Raw genomic sequence first — 23,117 nt, 5'->3', positions numbered from 1 at the left:
TAATATAAAATTATTTATAAAACGGAGAAAATGTCATAAATTTAGAGAGGGGTGGAACGAAATAGGTGGGAGGAATGAATGCAATTTCAATGTTAATATGAATGCAACTTTAAGTAATGTTTTAAATTAGCAATGGTTTCAAATTTTGTTGGTAGTGACTTCGATGTATGGGTAACATGCAGACCATGGAATTTGGAAATTTACATATATGAGGAAATTGTTTACTTCTTTTAAGGTGCGACAAAATATTAGTTTTTATTAATTTAAAGTAATTTCAGTGGTTGAAATGGACATTTTCCCTTCAAAGTTGGACATAATCTACAGATGAAAATATTCTTACCAATCGGCACCTTTACGGATAAATTGTTTTTTCCTTCAAATTATAAATGGGTAAATGGCTGGTTCTATTAAATTTTAGAGTAAAATACGTAGTTAGTCATTCATATATTTATACGGTTAAAAATAAACAGAATTATTGATATGATTTTTTTTTAAAATTTTCTTTTCAATAATGATATGATATAATCTTATGGTTACACATTAGTATCACCGTTAATTTTTTAACGATAGGTGATCAAAATGTAACATTAAGAATGATTTTAGAAAAAATAGTTAATGACCAAAATGGAATCATGAGAATAGATAAGTAACTAAATACATAGTTTATCCTAAATTTTACATAGGACTCTTTCTTCTCCGTTTGACGAATTCATATTCTGAATTTTATAAGGCAGATTTTAAGCGTCGATGGCTTACTCGGTCATACATATATTTACCGGCCAGATTTTTTTTAGTAAAATTCGAAGAAACAATAAATAAAATGTTGAAAAGAAATGGGAAATTAGCAAAAGAAACCACCCACTTCTCCATCGGGAAAAAGCCCAATAAAGTAGGTGGCGGCAAAACAACTGCCTTGCTCTCCTCTCTCTTTCAACTGAAATTACAGTGTCTTCTTCCCTCAATTTTTTTTAAAAATTAATCCCTCGAATTTATTGCTATCTATTTTATGCCTTTTCTCTTTGTTAAATCTCTCTCCCTTTCTCTCTCGCTCGCAAGAAACCGACAAACTCAATAGCTATTTTCATCCTCCTGCCGGAATATTCGTTCTCCAATCATCCCCGTTATCCGTCCTCGCCTATCCGGCGATCGCTCTTTCTGTTCCTTTTTTCTGTAATTTTTTCGGATTCTGGAATTTCTCAGGGTTGATTTTTCTGTGATTGAGTCGCTTTGGAAGATCTTTTTTCCGATCGATTAAAAGGTAAGACGTGTCTTGTGTAATTTGCAGCTTTCTGCTTTGATTTGTTCTTGCTGTGTAGATCACTCATATTAGTAGAAAACAAAAATAAATTATAAAATTAGTTTAGTTTTTATCTATTTTCTTTTGTTACCATTTTTAGCAGTTGATTTTAAATGAATAATCTCTGCAACTTTGTAACTGGGAGATCTGCATAAACCATTTATTTATTTTTAATATCACCGTATTTCGTCTTCTATTTTGGAGACATAACCCTGCTAAATCCAGGCACTACATGATTGTGGATTCTTTTCATTAAAAAAAATTAATTTCCAGTTAAATTATTGCAATCTTAGTTTTAAACCTTTAATCTTTCCTGTGATTTCCATTGTTTCTGTTCCTCAAACTGGAAAAACAAAACAAACAAAAATGCACAGAGGGCAACTTAGAAAGTAATTTTTTTAAAAGAATAAAAAACGATTTTGTTTCTAGGAATCAATTGCTACTATGTTTCTATCTGTATATTAATGTGTTTTTAATTCATGTAAAAATATTAAACTATTATTTAAAGTTTTTACTGTTAATTCATGGGGATGGACACTGGTCTTCCTTCCACGTGGGACTCCAACTCTCTTCCCATATCGTCACCAACATTAGCACTGCAAAAACATCAGTCTTGTTCTTCTCTCATCCCAATTATTCAATTTCTCAATCCAATACGGATACAAACAAACAATCTTACGTGATTACCTAATTTGTTTAATTGCACTGCATTTTTACGTTTTTAAATTGTTATGTTAATTTTACTGTCACCTAGTAGTTAATCAAACATGTGATCCCAGGTAAAAATCCCATGCGATCAATTTAGTATTTTTATGGAAAGATAGTACATTTTAAAAAAAAGAAAATTTGATCATTTTCATTGAATTCCTATTCATGGAAAGCAGGTGGGAAGGAAGGGAAGATGCCAGGGTGGGCTGTTTATTTATTTCTGGGAGTGAAAATCAGTGAACCTCGTTGTGATTTTTCATTTTTGTTTTTCCACCCCAGCTGACCCGTGACGAAGTGGAGATATTAAGTTATTAACATTACAAAATTAGTGACATTACAGCTAGAAGGTTTTCTTATTCCGCTAGTGTTGGTACGAGTATAGTTTTGAGATAAACATTTAAAAAAAAAATTTCCTTTTATGTATTTGTAGAACTTATACATACATATGTACATATATATATATATATATGTGTGTGTGTGTGTTCTTTCCCTCTCTCCCCTACGCGCCATTCTTTTAGCTGTCTTCTTATCCTACACCCCCACCACCAGGAAACAAAAACCATTGGAGACTTCGACAGTGTAGTTTCTCAAAACTTCACAGTGGACCTCTTAGTGTATTGTATTTGCAATTTTATGTGAGATTTAATTTAACCAAAAGCCATAGTGATGACCGTTAATTTATATTTGGCAGAATTCTACTGAAATTTGTAGAGGACAGCCCCGGACCCCCCCCCCCCCCAAAAAAAAAAAAATTGTACCTGATGCTGTTTTATCACTTCTCAGTCTCATTTTTCTGGCTTGATCTGCTTGGATTTGTGCTTTCTTGATTAATAAGCTATGCCCCTTTCAGTTAGTTTCTTGTAATTCTCTAATTCTTCATCAGTCAGATCTGGGCATCTATAAAGATGTTTCTTTTTTCTTTTTCTCCTATGGTGTTGATAATTGTAACTGTGCTCTCTGCCATTCTGTAAGCATCTAACTTCTGGTTTGTGCATTTGTGGCCAGATTCATTGCAGGGAAAGTATCTTCCTTTTGAGTGCTGGCGTTATTCCAAATATGTGTGATTCATGTAAAAGTTAGGCTGTTTAATGTAATTTAGTGAGTGTTCTTTATGGAAAATCCCATCAATGTGGTCTAATTTGGAAGGTTTGGATGGATATGTGTGAATCAGAGCGACGATTGCAGAAGCTTGCAGCCATTGATACCGCAAGGCGACCCCTTGTTCCTGCTGAAAAAAACAATGCACCTCTCGCAGTTCGGCAGCCTCGAACTAGGGAGATTAGTTCGAGGTATAAATCACCCATTCCTTCAACACCTTTTGGTTCCAGGCGTTGCCCATCTCCAAACCTTACTAGAACAACCTCTACTCCTTCCCAGATGGTGCAAAATAGATCTATATCAGCTGAGAGGAAACGCCCCTCAACACCATCTTCACCTCGAAGTCCATCTACGCCGGTTCAAGATTCATCAGTAGGTGTGCAGATATCATCTAGAAGGCTTTCAAATGGCCGCACACCTGAAGGTTTATGGCCATCTACCATGAGAAGTCTTAGTGTTTCATTTCAGTCGGATACAATTTCAATTCCTGTTAGCAAAAAGGTAAAAGAAAAACCGGTTAGTAATATTTCATTGGATCGTACTTTGAGACCTTCTTCAAATGTGGCACATAGACAACAGTCTGAAAAATCTACTTTATCGCGCAAGCCTACTCCAGAGAAAGAGAAGTCCTCTTAAAGGGAAGAATGCGCCTGATCAATCTGAAAATGCTAAACCAGTTGAAGGTTTGCCTGGCCGAACAATAGATCAGCATCGATGGCCTAGTAGAATTCGTGGGAAACTATCTTCCGATTCATTGAATAGAAGTTTAGATCTGGGTGATAATAAGATTGTTAAAAGTTTATCTACACCAGTTCCTGGAATGGGGTTATCTTCACAGAAGAGAAGGCCAATTTCTGATAGTTTGAGTATCACTCAAAAGAAATCCGCTAGTGAGACTTCCAATTTGTTATCACTTAATGAAATCAGCCGGATAGGACCTGAGGCAATTTCAATTGATGATAAGTCTCTGCGGGTATCTGGACCTGCAAGGCTCCTTTCTGCAAGTTCATTGGACAAAGTGACACTGGCAACTCATGCTTTCAAATCTCAGTCTTTGTCTGCTCCTGGATCACGTCCTCAGACACCAAATAGAACTTCTGTTTCTAGGGGTGCCAGTCCTTCTCGGGAAAGACCTTCCACTCCACCTCCAAGAGGAGCCACTGCAACTCCAAGGGGAGTCAGTCCATCTCGGATGAGGACATCCACCTTATCTAGTCAATCCCATAGCTCAACTTCAGTTCTTAGTTTTATTGCAGACTTTAAGAAGGGAAGAAAAGGTGCAAACTACATAGAGGATGCTCATCAACTGCGGCTTCTTCACAATCGTTATTTGCAGTGGCGATTTGCTAATGCCAGGGCAGAAGCTGTACTGTATTTTCAGAAAATTACTGAGGAGGTAGATTTCTTCTCAAAATGATCAACTTTGCATCAGCAAACATTACTCTATGTTTTAATAAGGGAGACTTTTGATGGTTAGAATAGAAAAGTTATACATTCCTGATGCATTTATGCAGTAATGGAAAAAAATTCTGATTGGTTGCTTGCTTCTTTGAATCACTGTTCACCGGATCAGTTTCGTACTGTGATGAATTTTTTTGACAGTTAGTATCCCATATATGCACTTAGAGCTTTAGGAATGGCATGGATAGTGGATTGCCTCTTCTATAGTATGTTAAATCTTTTATCAAAGAAAATTTTGATCTGCTGTTGCAGGAAACTTTGTACAATGTCTGGAATGCTACTTTGGGTCTGTGGGATGCTGTGATCAAGAAAAAGAACAATCTCCAACAATTGAAGTTAGAGCTCAAGTTGAACTCGGTTTGAATGATCAAGTAATGGTTGCCTCTATTTCTCTTTTCATAGCAAATTTTTATTCTCCTCATACAGGTTCGGTGTTAGAAGTGCTTTATATTTAAGTTTGAGATTATTCTAATAGTTTATGTACATTTTTAGTTGTGCAACTCCTGGTGAAGATACAGGAAGGTTGTCTGTGGATGCTTATGTATCTTCTTTATACCTTCAGGTCTAAATTATTATATTTTAGGGAAATGAGGGTTCAACCTTGAATGCGCCTTTTGGAGGAAAGGTGAAGTCATTAACCTATGGCTTGACCATTCTATAGATCTAAATTTTATAGTAATAGAATATTTGTTTTGAATGGCATGACATTTTGAAGCATCATTTAGATGAATAAAAGGCTTATTTTATAGTTAGATGCTTATAGGTAATAATATAGCATTGTTTTGGGCCTCCAAGCTTCTTAGATTTGGCAGGGGTACTGATTAGAATGAACTTTAGAGGTCTGCTGGAATTTAAATACTAATCTTCTAGTGGTGTTAGCCGTTTAATGGGACAAAGTAAGTCGAATCTCATAGATACTTGGAAAAGCCTTGACTGGAGGCTCATTATACAGCATGTGTTTTTCCCCAAATTTCTGTATTTGAGGATTTAGAGGTTTTCTTCATGTGGATTCATTCCGTATTTTGGTGCTACATATAGGCACTGGTAATTTACTTCTGACATGTAACTCTAGTTTGATGCCACTAAAATATATTTCAAGTTTGAACTTTTCCATCTTGGTTTTAGGAACCTTTTTCAGATTCAAATATATTTCAAATTTCCATTTTTAAAATGCTTACTTATTCAGCAAGTTTCATTGGATATGGCAAACTTTACAATTAAGACCTAAAAAGATTGGGCGTTTCCCTTAAATGTGATGAAATATCATAACATAAAAGGGTATATAAGACGAGGTGTCAAGTGTGTATCAGAGGTATCTTTGGCCAACCTGGTCTGGCCTGACTCATGATACATCTTTCCCGAAGTGGCCTTCACTTGATAACTACTATGTTGTTTTCTAATTATTACTTTTTACGAGTGCATCGGAGTTAAAATTATTAGATTATACCTTTTATCTTAATCAATCTTGAATTGATTGAAGAGAGAATGAGTGATATATTTCGTGTCTTACATTTTGAATAATTGCTTATGATCAACTGCTAATGTCTTCAAAAGTTGATATAAGGTGTTATCTTTAATCCTAAATGGAAATTGCTCATCTAAAAATTGGAAAAATTAAATATTCTGTCTCTCTCATTTCAAGTATTTTTTTTAGTGGTCGGCACATCAATATAGATTCATTCCACTGAATTTTCTTTGTCTAAATACATGCGTATGTAATTCATGCAGATGGGATATCTTAACAATTGGGCATTACTTGAAAGAGATCATGTAAGTTCTTTAGCTGGAGCAGTAGAAGATCTGGAGGCAAGCACTCTGCTTCTTCCTGTAACTGGAGGGGCAAGGGTAAGTTCAATAAAACACTTTGGATTGATATCTGAAAAGAGAAATATTGACATTATTACTGGATTCTGTGCTCATCAGGCAGACATTGAATCATTGAAAGCTGCTATTTCCTCTGCTGTTGACGTGATGCAGGCTATGGGATCCTCCATTTGTTATTTACTCTCAAAGGTGTTTTTCCTTCCCAAGCCTGTTATTTCACATTTCTGAACATAAATGCCTGACATTATACGCTTAAAGAACAAATATCAATGCTGTTGTCTATACTTACTACTGTGGTTATCTGATATTTAAATTTAAGATGCCAACTGCTGGTATTTTACATTTTAAATTTTAATTATGGTTCAAGTAGAAGTTTTATTTCTGTTTATTTTACTTTAAGGTGTAGAGACAAGTGTTTCTCGTAATTTCAGCTTAGATGATGTAGATAATTTTAAAAAGAATTTTTCTTCTTACCCTTATTTCTTTTTCTTTCTAATGCTATGGTGAGAGCATATATCTTTGCTAATGACTCTAAATTCACATCAACCACTTGGATTTTGTGCCATGCTGCTCCAATGGGTGACAGATGGTTGATTCTGATGTTAACTTGCAGTTTTTTTGCTGATATATCTTCATTTCATTCTGGAAGCTTAACTATTTTTCAATATTATACATGCTATAGGTGGAAGGAATAAGCAATTTGGTTTCTGAGCTTGCTGCAATAGCTACGCTAGAGAAAAACATGCTTGACCAATGTGAAGCTCTCATGGCTTCAACAGCGGCTATGCAGGTAAGGACACATTAAATGCTTGCTGAATTTCAAGTTCTTGGATTAAATATGACTATATCTCAACTTGACCAATTCCTCTATGATTCTGTGAATGTTTATTCCTCTGTTGCAATGACCGATACGTATTGTATGTAATGAAAAATCTACAAAGCATGAGGATAGGATTTAAAGCTATTATCCTCTTTAGAAAGAGAAGTTAGGGAGGATTGAATTTGACTTTCAAGTGATGCTTATACTATCCCACATGGAAAATGACATTAACATAGTCCACTCTGTTTAAGCCAAAACCAATCTTCTTGTGGGAGAAAGGCTTTAAGTCAGTATTACGTCATGTCAGTTTAGTTGATTATGCTGAAGCGGAAATTTCTTTCATGTGCTCATGGGGACAGGTAAGAAATTTCAGTATGAAGCTGATGTGTAATAGTTGGAATGCTCTGACGTGCATGCTATATTTGCTTGAAACCTAAGTTACTTAAGACTTTGATGCAAGTGTGTATATAGGTGACACGGTGCGTTTGATTATTTCTAAGCTTTTCTATGTACTTGAGGATTCTTAGATCACATCCGATATGCTCCACACAGATCGGTATGGTTACTTAAAATAAAAAAAATGAAGAGTCATAGCAAGAATGCTTGAAACTGAGTGAACCAATCCATCCCTATCAAACTGGCTGGCCAATGACACTCATTCTATGCATGTGCCAACTGAGCTGGCTAGAATATATTTCTGCAAATTGCAAACTTTTGTTTCTATTTTCTAATGCATGTAGTTACTTCGTCTTATTTCATTATATATACATATACATGTATGTATGTTACACTCAAGACATTTGACAGTTTTTGGTGGTGTTATTGAACAGTTAGAAGAGTACAGTCTTAGGTCTCATCTCATACAAAAAAACAAGCTTTGGAGAGGAATAAGCAGGCAACGATGACGAGCAAAACAGTATTTCCATGGCCATAAACCGGCTGGTAAGCTAATAATAATCTCTACCAACATATTATCCTTTAAAGTGAGAAAATTTTATTACAATATCTGCTCTGCCAACCCCAGAAAAATGTAAATTTTCCCCTTTTTGTTTTTGTTGGTATTTTTTTTCTTTCATTTTTTTTACCCTTTCAGAAGATGGAGTCATTGGCTCTCATCTTTTTCCTACGTGTAATTTTCTCATGAATAGAAAAAGAAAAATTGCAAAGGAAACGAATTATTTGATATTCAAAGTAGAGGCCAAACTTCATTCCATTTAACCTGACTAGTAAATTTCATATTTGTATGATTGTATTATTTTCAAGCTCCCATCTCTGTTTGAAAAAGAAAAAGAGGCAATATTTATGTACCACAAGGATCGGTTTTCAACTAAAATTCAAACATGTGTGGCCGTGGTGTAAGAAATCAAAGTGGTAAACTTTTATATATATATATATATATAGAAAATCAAAGTGCAAACCTTACATCCTAAACATGAGAGCTTGACGTTGCCAATAATCCACTGCCAACTCATGAGAAGCTCATTAAAGATGGGATACACGATCAAGTGCTTGAACCACAGTGAAATGTTCTAAGAGTTGGTAGGTTCTTATCTTAATAATGTACAAAATCAACCCTATGCTTTTGTCCGTAAGCAACAGGGGTCATTTTGGAAGGACTTTGTTTTTCATCACTCAAATTCAATGAAACAAAGAATGATGCATTTTCTTTTTACATCATTTTCCATGAACCTCTTTTAAATATTCTCCCCTTTCAACATCTATGGATGCTTTCTGAGTTCTTTTTCTTGCCTCGCCTTTTTGGATGTCTCGTTAATTGTGTGAACATTTTTATTGTTGGCTCGAAGATCAATTTTGGGTGATCTTTTAACTTTAGCTTTGCCCACCGCTGCAGCTGCCATAATTTAAAAATATATATTATAATATTTCTATAAAAATAAAAATGTTACAATTTTTATTTACCAGACTTCCTTTTAATAATTATCAAACGTAAATAATTTTGAACAAAATATAATCCTGAATTGGGTTTTTACATTAAATTAAAAATACTTGAACATTCAAGTCCAAACTAGTTTAAACAATTAAAAATTAGGGTAAAATACTCAAATGATCCCCCAATTATAGGATAAAATTTTGTTGAATCCTTCGACTATTAAAAGTTATAAAATGATCACTTGACTATTCATTATATTCCAAACTCATAATTTTTCGTTAAATAATTAACGATCATCTGAATTGGACATTAATATGATGACTGAGATATAATACTCGTTTAAGATTATGAGATCAAATTTGATCATATCTCAATCAGCATGTTAACATTTAACTCAGGCTATCATTAACTTTTTACCAAAAAATGGCAAGTTTGGAACATAATGAATAGTCGGATGATCATTTTGTAACTTTTAATAATCGAGGGACTCAATAAAATAATTTTCTATAATTGAAAGACCATTTTATAAGTTTTAATAATCGAGATACTCAACAAAACATCATATAGTCATAAGATCGTTTGTGTACTTTATCCTAAAAGTTAAAACATGCTATATACTTTTAAAACTCTCTATTTTACCTTGTGTTTAGATAAATATTAGTAAGATTTAATATAATAATAAATGTCCAAATTATACCCTTTTTCTAAAGTGATGGCTAAATTTTTTTCTCAATCCAAGCGTCTAATGTTACAAACGTTACCAACCGTTAAAAGAACCTGTTAAGTGACACATGTCCCCCTCATGTAATTTTAAAGAAAAACTTAAAAAAAATCAAAATTAAAAAAATCTTAATTTCTCTCTAATTATAAAAAACCCTATATCTCTAAAAATCCTAAATCTCTAACCCTAACCTTATCTCCTTTGGCAGCCATGGTCGTCGTCGTCGTCAATGTCATCCTTATCATCTCCCTAATCAGATGTCATCATCATTGTCATTAATTGATCGATAGGATCGCAATTTATAACCTTGTTCTTTGTCGGGGTCACGTAATTCGTCGTTCATCTTGTGATTGTTCGTAGGATTATTGATCGTCTAGTGGAGATGAAGTCAAGTGAAAGTTCAACGACGATAAAAGACTACGGCCGATGTGAATTTAAAGATTGAAATAAATATTTTCAAAGTTATACAATTGTTTTAAAATTTCTACAAAGTTTGAGAATTTTTTAAAAATAAATTATATTTTTAAGTTTTTTATTTTGAACATAAAAATTCAAAATTTTCAAAACATGACACGTGGTATTTAACAAAATTTTTAATGATCATTACTACTGAAATACATAAAATGATAACATTTGTAACGTTAAAAGCCTAAATTGACCCAAAAATATATAATTTAAACATTTATTTTTATATCAGTCCTATTAGTATAAGAAAATACATGTTAAAGAAATAAAAGGATATGTTCTATTGATGTTTAGATAGTTGAATTAATAAGCGGAGGAATACCGTGTAAAAGATATGCTGAGATTTATGATAATTTACTTGATTAAGAGAAGAGCCGAAGTTCAATTGCCACGTTTGCATTGCTAAATCTAACCGAGTTTTCTAAAGCATGAATTTTAAGATTTTTTTCTTCTTTCTTTTTCAATCAATTTTTTAGTCTGCCACTCCTTAGAGCGTTCCTTCCGCTACATTTGAACTGCCATTTCCGCCTCTCCTGCTCGCCGTCGTGTTCTTCACTATCTGCACCCACATTTCCATTATTCACTAAACCCCAACTTTATCTAATAATTAACTCTATCATCATCTAATTAAATTAACCCTCAACCTGTATAATTGATAAATAATAGGATAAACTACACCTTTAATATCCGAACCACCAATTTTATTCTATTTTGATCTCCCAACTATTATTTTTGTTTCAAGATTATACCTATAGTTACGTTTCGATTTTATTTCGATCGACCATCGTTAAAAAATTTAAAAAAACTACCAACGATAATCTTTTAAGTTTTTTCAATGATGATATCAAACCTATCAAAATGAAATTAATAGGTAATTTTAGGTATATTTTATAAATAATTAGATAATCAAAATGAAACAAAAATACTTCTAAACTTATAATTTACCCTAAATAATCATAAAAGAAACTGGTACCACAGTTTGACACCTAACCCACCGAACTTTTTCATCAGGCAAATGGAGCAGTGTTCCACGTCATTACTAAATAACCCAATTGCTTATAAAATCCATTATAAGGTGAAAATGATGTAGAGAAAGTGATTTACTTGTCGAAGCATCTGATTCTCGTTGTGCAATGTGGAGAGCCTCTCTTCAAGCTCAGAGTTCTTCTTCTCCAAGTCTCCAACTCTGCTCTCCAGCTCATTCAGGTACGCTTTTTCCTCTCCCTTGCTTGTTGCGCCGATACTCTATTTCTCAACAACCTTTTCCAATTCCCCCAATTTTCAAAATTCAATCAATTACTCAAATGCCACTGCCTTTCACATGCTTTAACAAACGTGGGCAAAACGGTAAATATCACACTCAACACTGATCCAAACGGCAAATATTTACCTCGTTAACCGCTTGTTCTCTTTGTCCGCAGGACTCCTCCCTCTCTTTCTCTGACCGCCGACCCCCGATGGCTGAACCCAGTCCGGTCGGGTAACTGAACCGGCTTCTAGACCGGTGGTCGGAGCTGCTGAAGCTTCCCCTCCTATCTCAGGCACTCTCCGGATCTCTTCGTCACTTTCCATGCCTTAAAAAAACAAAAATATAAATCGGATTTTCAAGGTAATCAATGAAAATGCGGTTATTTTGATGCATTTTGCCGAGAATTTTAAAACGAGTAAATCCCAGAATGCTAAAAACTTTACAAAAACCATTTTCCAGAAACTAAAACTCAGATGGTAAAAAGCTTAGTAACTTTTTTTTTCAAAAAAAGAAGAAGAAAATCATTATGGACCAAAGATAAACCACTTTATCTTGACATTTTAAAAACAGAACTAAATTATAACTTAAAAAAACAAAAACTTACCTTCTTTGACTTCAATTTGAAGGGCGGAGCTTGAAGATCTTTCACTGCTTGAGGGCAAGGAACTAGCTGCAATTGAACTCGTTCCTTGTTCTTGCATTTCTACGTATAGAAAAAATGATTCAGAGATATTTTTCTTTGGGGGGGGGGAGGGGGGGAGGAGTATGGACATAAAATCGGGATATTAATGCAAGTGGAACAAAATTAGAAGAGTGTTGCAGAAAGAATGTGAACCGTTGGATTGGTCCTGAATCCAAGGGATGTAAACGAGTGAGCGTGGACTTATGGCAGCCATGAGGAGTTTCAGTGATCAAAGGCTGATGGGATGTGAGCGTGGAAGGACAGGAGTCGTTGATCGATAATTGATCGGACGGTTGGACAATAATTGAGAGTGGTAATGCAATGAATCGGGATTCGGGACCACATTGTGCTCTGTGAGACCGCTGCCAGAGTTTCCTATGTTACGTGATTAACTGATTAAAGAAATTGAATTATGGTGTTTTGATATGATTATTAATTTTATTATTAGGCTAATTAACTAATTAATTTTCTTGGGTAAAGTAAATTTTCATCTTCAGTTGTAAATTGTTCTTTAGGTATCGAAGTATCAACTCATCAATTGAGATCATAAGTAAGAAAAAAGGGCGAAGAAGATGACTAGTCAACGGCTAAAAAGTAAAAGCTGGATCATAAACGAACTGGTGACAACTTCTATAAAGGGGCACATAAAAAGGACTGGATGTTTTTGTTCATAGAAAGGTCGATGTTTTAGAGGCTAATCAACCCAATTTATGCAATGTTTTAGAGGCTAATCAACCCAATTTATGCAATTTTCACGTGCAAACGAACGAGTTATATTTGGATAGAGACTTGCATGTAATATTGGGCAATGTCACGAAATCTTTCAAATGGAATGACAGTCTGTGGGGGTTTAATCCGAGATGAGGACGGACAGTGGATACAAGGCTTTGCAAAAAGCATCTGTGCTTGTTCGATAATGGATATCGAGCTGTGGGGTGTGAGAAAGGTGCCATTGACGACCGGAAACGATGAACAGCCGGTGGCCTATGGAGAGGAATGAAGCCTTTGATTTATGAAATGCAGTTTTATTTATTAGTCACAGAAAGAATTAGTATATTGAAAGTATTCAAAAGAGTATGTTTAACCCATTACAACTAGTGGACTTATATAGCCCATATCGCTAACCGTCTAACAAATCCATCTAACAGACTAACAGTCAAGACAAATTAATTGTTAATTCTAGTTTATTTCTAACATTCACCCTGCTTCTTCAAGTTTTTGATGATCTTTTTAGTTGATTCTTGAATAAGAGATACAAACGAAGTGTTGCAATGAGTTGCTGGTTCTCAACCAAGAAATGAAAAAGATGGTTCTTGATAGACTTTCTCGTCATTCTCCATTTTGTATTTCTTTCTTCACTCTTTCATCTTAAGTTCCTTAAAAAATCTCTTCCTTTTACTTAGGTGATTTATCTAGAATCGAAAGTGCTATGCTTTCGTTCTACATTATTCATCTTTCTTTTCTTTCTCATTATTTCATTTGAGACTTCTTCATGAATCAAAACTGTTCTTCTTCTCACTTATTCGGACTTTCTTTTTGGTGGAAGCAAGGTGGTTACAAGCTTCCGGGTGCAATCTAAAGCCTCTATTGGGCAAGAAAACACCGTGTTTTGCCTGGTTAAGGAAGGTAAGGTTGTTAAACTCTTAACCCTCCCCAGAGATTTTCTGTCATGAACACTTGGCTGTGAAGCTTTCAAGTCTCATGTTACCTTGTGATAAAAGCAGCAGACCATGAAGAAACTAAAACAAAGAGTATTTGAGAAAACAAACAAGTAATGCAAACCAAGAAGTGAAAAACCCAAATCAAGAACCAGCAGCAACCAATGATTCAACAGTACCGGTGTGAAAGAACTTGGATCAACAACTCAAGACTTTAAAAATGTCCCAATGGAGGATTAAAGCTCAAAATAAACATCTAAATCTTCCCCTACTAACCGAGAATAGTAATCATACTCACCAAGAATCAAACATCTCAATAACCAGCCCACAAACACCAATTAGGAAAAAAAATTATCACGACAAAAATTCAACCATTTGAATGCAACCTTGCACCAAACACCACCAAATCATGAATTATCTTCTCTAAAATAAATTCTCAACAAGATCAACATAGAATTAAACAACTAATTGAAAACCTTACAAATGACCAACAATAACCGAGTGCTTAACTCAACAATTGCTAGGCGCAGGACCGCAGACTACCAGCAATAACAGAAACTCAGCCTTCACCATTAACCAAACAAGCATTGTACTATAATATTCCAGGAACCAGATCCAAACAAAGGACCAAAAGCTGAAGCTATTGTTCAAACATAACCTAATCTAATATAGATCAACAACACCACCATTGCTAAACTTTCAGCACTAGTATGAACTGAGCCACCAGTATCACAAGAGAAGAGTAAAAAATATCGGTGATGAAGCAACCGACAGTAGACAGTGGCCAATGAAAATGGAACAAGCCTTCGATCAGATATGGAAAAAAAACTTCAACCAGATCGAGATCCATAACAAATGGAAGAAAATCGACGCTGAATCAATCACAAATGAAGCAATTGTTGACGTAACAACAAATGAAATCAACGAAGTGGAAGATATATGGCCAACGAATAACTACTTGTCAAGGAAGAACGAAGTCGGTCGGCGAACGGAAAGAGCGATGACAAAATTCGCGATGGTTGAGGATGCATGATTTGGCGAAGGAGGCGTCGGAGGAAACCTCGTTGTGACTGAGGAACCCAATAAAAGAATGGAACAACAGTAGAAGCAAGACGACATCAGACTAGAGACGACGAGTGGCAAAAGAAATAACAACAATCGCGGACGAAGAAGGCAGTGGAGACGATAATTGTGACGGAAGCAATGACGTCAGGATCTTTGGTGAATGATACCATGTGAGAAAGGTACCATGTGAGAAAGGTGCCATTGACGACCGGAAGCGATGAACAGCCGGTGGCCTATGGAGAGGAATGAAGCCTCTGATTTATGAAATGCAGTTTTGTTGTTTATTAGAGTCACAGAAAGAACGAGTATATTGAAAATATTCAAAAGAGTGTGTTTAACCCATTACAACTAGTGGACTTATATAGGCCATATTGCTAACCGTCTAACAAATCCATCCAACAGACTAACAGTCAAAACAAACTAATTGTTAATTCTAGTTTATTTCTAACATGGGGAGTCTATGATGGACTCTAAGCTCACAGCAAGTATGAATCTACAGCAGCTGCAACTTGAAACAGATTGCGAGGTATGATTAATACTAAAACAAGGAAGCAGCATGGATCGGATATCACCTATGAAGGTGCACCTCATTGGCATGATCTAGAGTAATACGTTCATCACGAAGGAAATAGAGTAGCTGATGCAATGACAAAACTGACTTGGGGATAACCTGCCGGCATCAGGACATTTATACAACCGCCGGAGACAGTTGAACTGCTAGTCCAAGAGGAAGGAACTGCAGGCGAAAGGGATACTGCTACCCTATGTTGAGACTATAAGTTTGTTTATTACTCTTTTCACATTCAAAAAACAAATGGTTATTACTTGTGTAGGGGAAATTATGCTTTATAAGCTCCATTCATACATATTTGTGACAGTTTTGTTGAAAGATCCATTTGTTCACATGTGGGGTAGACACCATAATTCTAATTACAATATAAATATGGTATAATTAATTAATTAATACAATACGACATGTTTAAACATTATTTGAATCAAAATTAAAATAAATTTGAATAACACAAAAGTTCTCGTTCGAATCTGATACAAATAGTGAATCTAATATCCAAATCAATATATAATCCAAATTTACCAAAATACACAATTGTTTACCCATTTTTCTTGTTCATTTATGCACTAAATGCCTAAATTACTAATGCAAAACAATAGTTAAAAACTGATATTCGGAATTTTCAAACAGATACTTCATAGGAAGCCTTATCTAATAAAATTCAGGCAACATAGAGCTCTACGGAAAATAAAGATCATTTACATTTCCCAGTGTATGAACATAATCATAATCATAAAGAACTCGCTCAATTTGGGAGGCTTTGCTTTGATAGTGTTGTATTTCAGCTCCTTTTGATGAGCCCAAGAATCACAAATACATAACCACACCATTCTTGGTGCCAAATATACGATGTGTTTCAATCAGACAAAACTGTTTCAGAAATGCCTTCGATATGGCTGGTGATGCTCGGGAACTCCTTCCTCATTGCGCTTATCCTCGAACCATTTTACAACTCTTTTTCGGGGCAAATTTGTCACTTGCACGATGCTGCTAATCATTGTGTTCTGCATTGTTCATATAGAGCATCCAATATGTGAGATCATTGCTTCTAGCAAACAAACTTCAGCTTGAAAAAATAAAAAAATACAGCATTGATTCCCAACAAAATAAGCATATCAATACAAACTTGGGGACAAAACAAACTTGGAAAACCAAGGCTCCACCAAACAGGAAGCAAATATATAAAGAATGAAGTATATATAATGTCATATTACATATAGACATAGTATATGGATGCCTTCTCAAGAGAAGTTGTCTCTCCACTGATTTGGATCTTATTCGTGGAAAGAAATTGTGGAATTACTCATATGTCATGTTAATCCAACTCTTCATTTTTCTTAAGTACCCATATCTACAACATATCCAGACACGTGTATGGGGTAAAATCATCTAAATATACGAAATAACTCAGAGAAAAAGAGCATACCCATGTCGGAAACATACTTCTATTGACATTCAACCACATGTCCAAGTAACATAGCTCAAATGTTTTAGTTTTCTGAACTTCCAAAAGCAATAAATGTAATTCCCCTTGATTCAACAGTACCCTAAACATGGATTTTCAACAATATTGATTCCAAAATCAATTTCAGTCCTTGAATAATCTCTCAATGAAATCACTTGATCTCACTTTCAAAACATAAGGTTTACGATGACTTGCTCAGAGGCTCAGATACTTACTAGCATTGGCATGCATGATCAATCTAAGAACATAGGTAAGTGGTAATAGCATATATGAATGTTCTTAAACTGCACAAACTTTACTTACAGTAGGCCGCTTTGATCTTCTATAAACTTTTCAAGAGTTTCAACATGCACTTTCTTCAATCTCTTTTGGGCAGACCATCTTTGTTGCATCACATGGACTGGCTCCTTCACCTTTGGCTCATGTTTCACACTCTCCATTGTTATCTCAGAAACCTCAGTTTCTATATGTTCGATTTCAGGCACCAGTTCAGGTTCCCTCTTAACTGGTTCATCAGGCAATGTAGCACTCATCATTAGAAGCTCTGGAGGCGGCTCACGGAGCAATTCAAGTACCACAGCCCGATCAAGACATAGCTCTGCAGCAAGAGTTTTAATCTACACAAGCAAGAAAGAGATAAATTTAGCATTACAAAGCAATAAGTTTTCCCAAATATTTAAAGAATGGGATATAGATATCGGACATGAATACTTTAAGGAAAGAAAATGAAGTGTCGAGCAACATAAACAAGTACAATAATCAATGAAACAAGCAGGCAAACTTATCAAACATCATTCTAAAGGTAGCATTCAAACATCGAAATAATGAAAAACAAGAGTTTCTGCCAACCCTAATCAAATTTCAGATAAAAGAAACAATTGATTTAACTAATTTCAAACTATTGGTTCACTTTTTGCAATGATAAATGCAGTAAATATCAAGAACTCACACTAGTTTTACGACGGCCAACTTTGAGAGCAGTAGCCAATCTTCGAAGCTGCCAATTCTTCAGCTTCACGGGGCTTTTCTTTTCTTCATCGTCTTCGTCCTCCACCTCTTCTTCAGCATCATCCGGGGTTGAGGTAAATCCTTCAAAATCGAAATCCCCAAGTGCTTCAGCCAATTCATTTGCAAGCCTCTCAATGTCTTCTTCTTTTATCTCACCCCCTTCATCATCATCATCATCTTCGTCCCTGTCTGAATTATCATTCTTAAGGTCTTCTTCCAGCTGATTGAAAAGAGCTTCAAAAGGGTCTGCTTCAAAATCCTCCTCCTCCACTACTCTTTTCTTCTCTTTCTTCACTCTGTTTTTCTTCGCAGAAGAAGCGCTTACCGGTGGTTTGCTCCGGCGGCGAGCGAAAGCCAGCGTAGACCGGCGACGAGGTTGATGTGCCTGAAGAATACTAAAAGCCCTCGGTTGAATTATGGAAACTCGTCCTCTGCAAGAAGAAGGTAGCAAAAGCCGTACGCACATTGAAGAGTTCAATGACAAAGCAGAAGCCATTAAAGGAAAACTAAAAGAAAAATAAAAAAAATCTGTATCAGAAAAGAGTAGAGAAGAGGGTTTATGGTTTAGGATTTGATATTATCCGTTCGCAATCAAAATGTAAATAGTCACCCGGTTTAATTTGTAGCGGGATTAATTGCAATGTTGGTCCTCTAACTATGATTTAAATTTTAAACTAATTTTTAAACTTTAAAACTAGTTATGTTATTAAATCATCAATATGATCAATTAAGTCATTTCGTCAAATGCCGATGCAAATCTGACATCAAACATCAAATTGACATTCAAAACATCTAAATGGGCAGTTAAACCGACACCCTGATATTGTTAGTACAATACTAAAATTTTAAAAATTCAACTAAAATATTTTAAAGAATGGATTGTACCAGACATCAATAAATTATGCCTAGATTTTATATTATATCTTAAAATTTAAAATATTTTAAAGTAATTACAAACTATCAATATTATTTCAAACACGTTTTTTTTGTTAATTATTAAACTACTTGAACAATAAATGTCAGTTGTGGGTTATTTTGAATTTTTTAAAATTATTGGATCAAGTTTAAAAATATGTACATGTTACATGAATAGTTTGAATTCGTCATGTAAAAGATTAGTTTTCATTATAATTTAAAATGATTATTAACATATCATATTTAAATTATTCATACACTGATTTACAATGTTTAAAATAAAATACACATATTTTAAAATATACTCTCATCGTTTATATGTTGGTTGTTGTATGTGCTGGTATTTAATGCTCAAATAATTTGTCAAACTAACAAAATGATATAAAGTAAGACACAATGTTTAAAGTGAGATACACATAGTTTAAAGATTAATTTAAAACATTTCAAAGTTTTGGGAATAACTTAGAAATTGAGACATAGTTTGGAGTAGTCTGATACAAGGAACTCTATTTTAAAAGTACAATTAACCCAATTAAAATTTATACTTATAGTCACTAAGCTATAGAATATGTTCTATTTTGATCACTTAATTATAATTTTTCAATTAGATAACTAAATTATTAAAATAATTTCAATCAAATCACCTATTGTTAATTCTTAAAGAAAATGTTGATGTGATAATTAAATGAATTTTTATTATTAAACATTTGGTATAATAATATTTAATTAGAATTTATATAAAAATTTATAGATTATGAATGGTGATAAAATTCAAAATTGATTTTATAAAGTCAATTTTTTTATCAACTACATGGGCTAACACTCATTTGGCTCCGATCCAGTACTGCAGATCAAATTTATACGACGCCGTTTCTACGCATTCAAAACGCACCGTCTTTCAACATTTATACTCCAGATCAGATCATCAATCTCCCTGTCGGTTTTTGTTTCTGGGGATCTTAGATTTTTCTCAAAGGTCTCTCTGAATGCAACTCCGTTCATCATCGTCGTCGTCTTCGAGGAGGGGATGGCTCAGCAGCATCTCCTCAATTTCCTCTCGTATTTATTTCTTCCTTATCTTCCTTCAGATCCCACTTTTCAGGTCAAACACTTTTTCCCCCAAGCTTATATCCTAAGCTGTTTCTCAATTGTGTATTCATTCATTTTTACTTTTTTCATGCTTTAGCATCTGGGTTTTGGCTATTTCGACTTTTGGGTTGAATTGTTGCTTACTGCTCTCTCTTGCTAGTTCTTTTTAGCTACGTTTGGGGTCTGTATTTAGTTGTATTCTTTGCCTTTAAGTTCCGTCGTTTTATTTTTAGCAACTTGTTATTTCATAAAGGTGATTGACCTATTTGGATGTTCTCTATCGAGATTTATTTCTTCAAATTGGATTTGATAAACGAACAGTGAATATGAAAGGAAGCGCCAAGGAGAAGCTATGGAGTGTTGAAATTAATCTTCTGTTCAGTGGATCTTGTAATAATGTTGTTTCTATCATAATTTGTTGTGAGGTTGACTTTTGGGGATATATCATTATTAAAAGAATTGGTCGACAGATGAGGGCTTTTAAGGTTATTCGAAAGGTTTCCTAGGTTCAAAGTACCCTGGAATGGAGGAATGTCACTCTGCATTTAAATCCATTGTTATTCACTGCAAATGTGAATTCCAGGAAGAGTTTTTGCTTCAACGGTATGAGAAAATTATTTCCAAAGTTAACAAGATTGGCCCACGTATTAAAGGATTTTGGATTTAGTTGATGGATGACTTGGAATATGAATGATGATGCAATCATCATCGATGATCACATTGAACGTAAACTGAATCAGCTAATGCTAGAAAATATGTTTTACATTTGACTCTTTTAGTAAATCTAGTTGAAAGAGAGCACATGGTTGTGAATTTGTTAACTAAAGCCAGCAATATCTTGAATGTTACTGCTCAACAGAATTAGTGCGTCTAACAATGTCCATGGGTTACAGAACATTGGGTATGGGGAGGTGCACTTAAGGAAATATTGAATGAATGCAAGGGTTCATTTGTTCTGTGAAAAAGTCTTTTGAAAAGTCACTTCTGAAAAATGGACTTATTTTTGGGATTTTTTTTTTTTTATATTTTCTATCGTTTGATGATTTTGCATAAAATATTTTCTGTTGGTTTGCTGTGTTTTCTGGGAAATCTGGTTAATGTAATGGGATTGATCTCTATACTTATGGGCCTTATCCTTCTTTTATTTGCTTCAGCTTCTGTTCTTAAGGGATCAATTTGTTTTTGCTTTGGTGTATGATCTTTCTTTTTGTTCTTTAGTTTTCAAAAAATGTCTTTTATTTTTTGGTTCCTTAATCACCATACAACTTTGTTTTTGTTCCTGTAAACGTGATTCTTGTTTTTATATTCAAGATGTGAAATGGAACAAAGTTGCAAGTTTCTGTTTTATCAGCGTCCTTGTCTAGTGGCTGTAATGTATTCTGCCTGATCAATTGTTCAGTGCGATATAGACTGTTGAATTGTGTTATTTTAAGTTTGCTCTGCTCTCGGAAAAACAGTTCTTCCAATTTTGGATAGGTCTCCTGGTAATGTTGATGCAAACTGAGCTCATTCATTGCGTGCTTTACTTTTGTTGCCTTTACTGGATACATGCACATTTATTCATTGACTGTTTTGGAAATATTTCGGAAATAGATAAAGACATTCCTCTTTTCTTTTTCAATGATCGTATTGATTTATGAACATATAGATGATTAAAATATACTAGAATTTGATTCCGGACTTAGGCTATTTTCAGCTTTTCTCTTTTGGCAGGATATCATGCAGATCTGGAATGTGCTCAACTCCAATTCATGTCACATCTTCCCAGTTGATTGCAAGTGACATCTTTCCTGTACCTGTGATCAAGGCAATCCTCTATCCGGGGGCCATTACTAATGGTCTTGTCAAGAACATGACTATTCCAAGCTGGGACAACCTGTTAAACATCTATAACTTAACCAGTGTAAAGGAATCGTCTCCAGTACCTGATCTCCAGCGCTTAGAGGTTCTTATCCTTGACATTTTTATCTTTCTAATTTTCAGTTTTTAAGCTTTTTTAGCATTTCTATGAAGAAATTTACTGGTCTGTTACTAGTAGAGCTTGTAGAGAAGCATATATGTAATCACAAGGGTCCCCTGTAAGGTATTGCTGACCAAATGTCATTAGAGCTGAGCATGATTTGGATTTGGGCACTGTCTCTAGGACTGTATAGAAGAAACCTATACACGAAGCTACTTGGCCTTGGCTTGAAAACTTGATTCAGATTTGGTCATTGTCGAGCCAAGCATGAGTTTGAGCAGCTTGAGCTAGCCGAGTAGAAATATACAACCTTCCGTCTTGAATAACTTATGAGCCTAATTGAGTTATTTTTTGTTAGTATTGAAAAATTTCCAATTCAATTTTGAATTCAAGAATAGAACCGAGCTCATTTTTTTCTAGCTAAATAACCTTATTTGAGTCTAATCAAGTGAGCTTGAGCAGTTCGATTTTGTTCTCAAATTGAGCTTATTTTCTTCCCTCACTGTATTCACCATACTTGCTACAATTGTTGTCCAAAAATTTATTTCCTTTCATAAGCCCAATCCTGTTGGAAATGCAATCATCTTGTAACCTCTCATATATTGGGTTCTCATACAGGTCCTGGCAGGAAGTTACTTCTGCGTAGCAGGAGCACTTGTGGGACTTCTAAAACCTGGAAGAATGAGCATGTTTGGGACACTTCTTGTAATATGGGGTCTTGTCAAGGAAGGGATCATAGGAAAGCCGGTAAATACTGATCCTACCAAAGCTGTATATGTATATCCGACGATGGTGCTTGCGCTAATTTGTGCCTTGTCATCGATCAAGTATGACGTGAAGAAAGTTATGAGAACTGCCCCTGCACGACCGATTGCAAAGCCTCTGCAGAGCTCTTCCAAATCTAAGTTGAAATGATTGGGAATTTCCCCCCATTTTGATGGAGTGAAAAGCTATTTTAATCATTTCCTTTTATACGAACTCTTGTAACCAATCAGCTGAAGTGTCTTTCCATAGAAGTTCCGAAACCTCATTTTCTGCTTCGAATTAATTAGAGTCATTAGCCGTTGTCTTCTGGAGCTGCATACCATACTTGGAACTAATTTCGATGCCGAGACATAGATTTACTGCATGCAGGGTGAAATAAGGGCAGTAATCCATAGTTTGAAGCCA

The 23,117-nt window shown here is 34.8% G+C and overlaps 2 protein-coding genes and 2 pseudogenes across 2 annotated transcripts; 2 read left to right on the top strand and 2 right to left on the bottom strand.

Annotated features, from left to right (window-relative positions):
* The first annotated feature begins 1,076 nt into the window (after window positions 1–1,076).
* LOC120134599 (AUGMIN subunit 8-like) lies at window positions 1,077–8,281 on the top strand. Its single transcript, XM_039151037.1, is given in 10 exon segments — window positions 1,077–1,258; window positions 3,011–3,717; window positions 3,719–4,499; window positions 4,817–4,919; window positions 4,922–4,935; window positions 6,293–6,409; window positions 6,488–6,577; window positions 7,071–7,178; window positions 8,039–8,072; window positions 8,075–8,281. Coding segments are annotated over 9 exon segments (1,875 nt in total). The 5' UTR covers window positions 1,077–1,258; window positions 3,011–3,157; the 3' UTR covers window positions 8,143–8,281.
* A 2,342-nt stretch (window positions 8,282–10,623) lies between these two features.
* On the bottom strand, window positions 10,624–12,286 carry LOC120134073 (annotated as a pseudogene).
* Window positions 12,287–16,244: 3,958 nt separating this feature from the next.
* On the bottom strand, window positions 16,245–18,517 carry LOC120133932 (annotated as a pseudogene).
* Window positions 18,518–19,836: 1,319 nt separating this feature from the next.
* Window positions 19,837–23,026, top strand: LOC120134647. The gene is made up of 3 exons (XM_039151086.1): window positions 19,837–20,000; window positions 21,701–21,932; window positions 22,566–23,026. Exons 1-3 carry the CDS (start codon window positions 19,885–19,887, stop codon window positions 22,860–22,862), a joined length of 645 nt encoding a protein of 214 aa, XP_039007017.1. The 5' UTR covers window positions 19,837–19,884; the 3' UTR covers window positions 22,863–23,026.
* The last annotated feature ends 91 nt before the right edge of the window (window positions 23,027–23,117 follow it).

This window comes from Hibiscus syriacus, unplaced genomic scaffold (genome assembly GCF_006381635.1).
Source record: "Hibiscus syriacus cultivar Baekdansim isolate YM2019G1 unplaced genomic scaffold, ASM638163v2 tig00110597_pilon, whole genome shotgun sequence".
Classification (NCBI taxonomy): Eukaryota; Viridiplantae; Streptophyta; class Magnoliopsida; order Malvales; family Malvaceae; genus Hibiscus; species Hibiscus syriacus.
This window is presented reverse-complemented; position numbering and strand designations above follow the sequence as displayed.

Excerpts from the sequence above, each read along its gene's own strand:
- LOC120134647 (XM_039151086.1), top strand. The coding sequence starts at position 19,885 with ATGCAACTCCGTTCATCATCGTCGTCGTCTTCGAGGAGGGGATGGCTC. Across the intron at positions 20,001-21,700 it reads CTTCAGATCCCACTTTTCAG|GATATCATGCAGATCTGGAA; the intron begins GTCAAACACTTT and ends CTCTTTTGGCAG. Across the intron at positions 21,933-22,565 it reads CTGATCTCCAGCGCTTAGAG|GTCCTGGCAGGAAGTTACTT; the intron begins GTTCTTATCCTT and ends GTTCTCATACAG.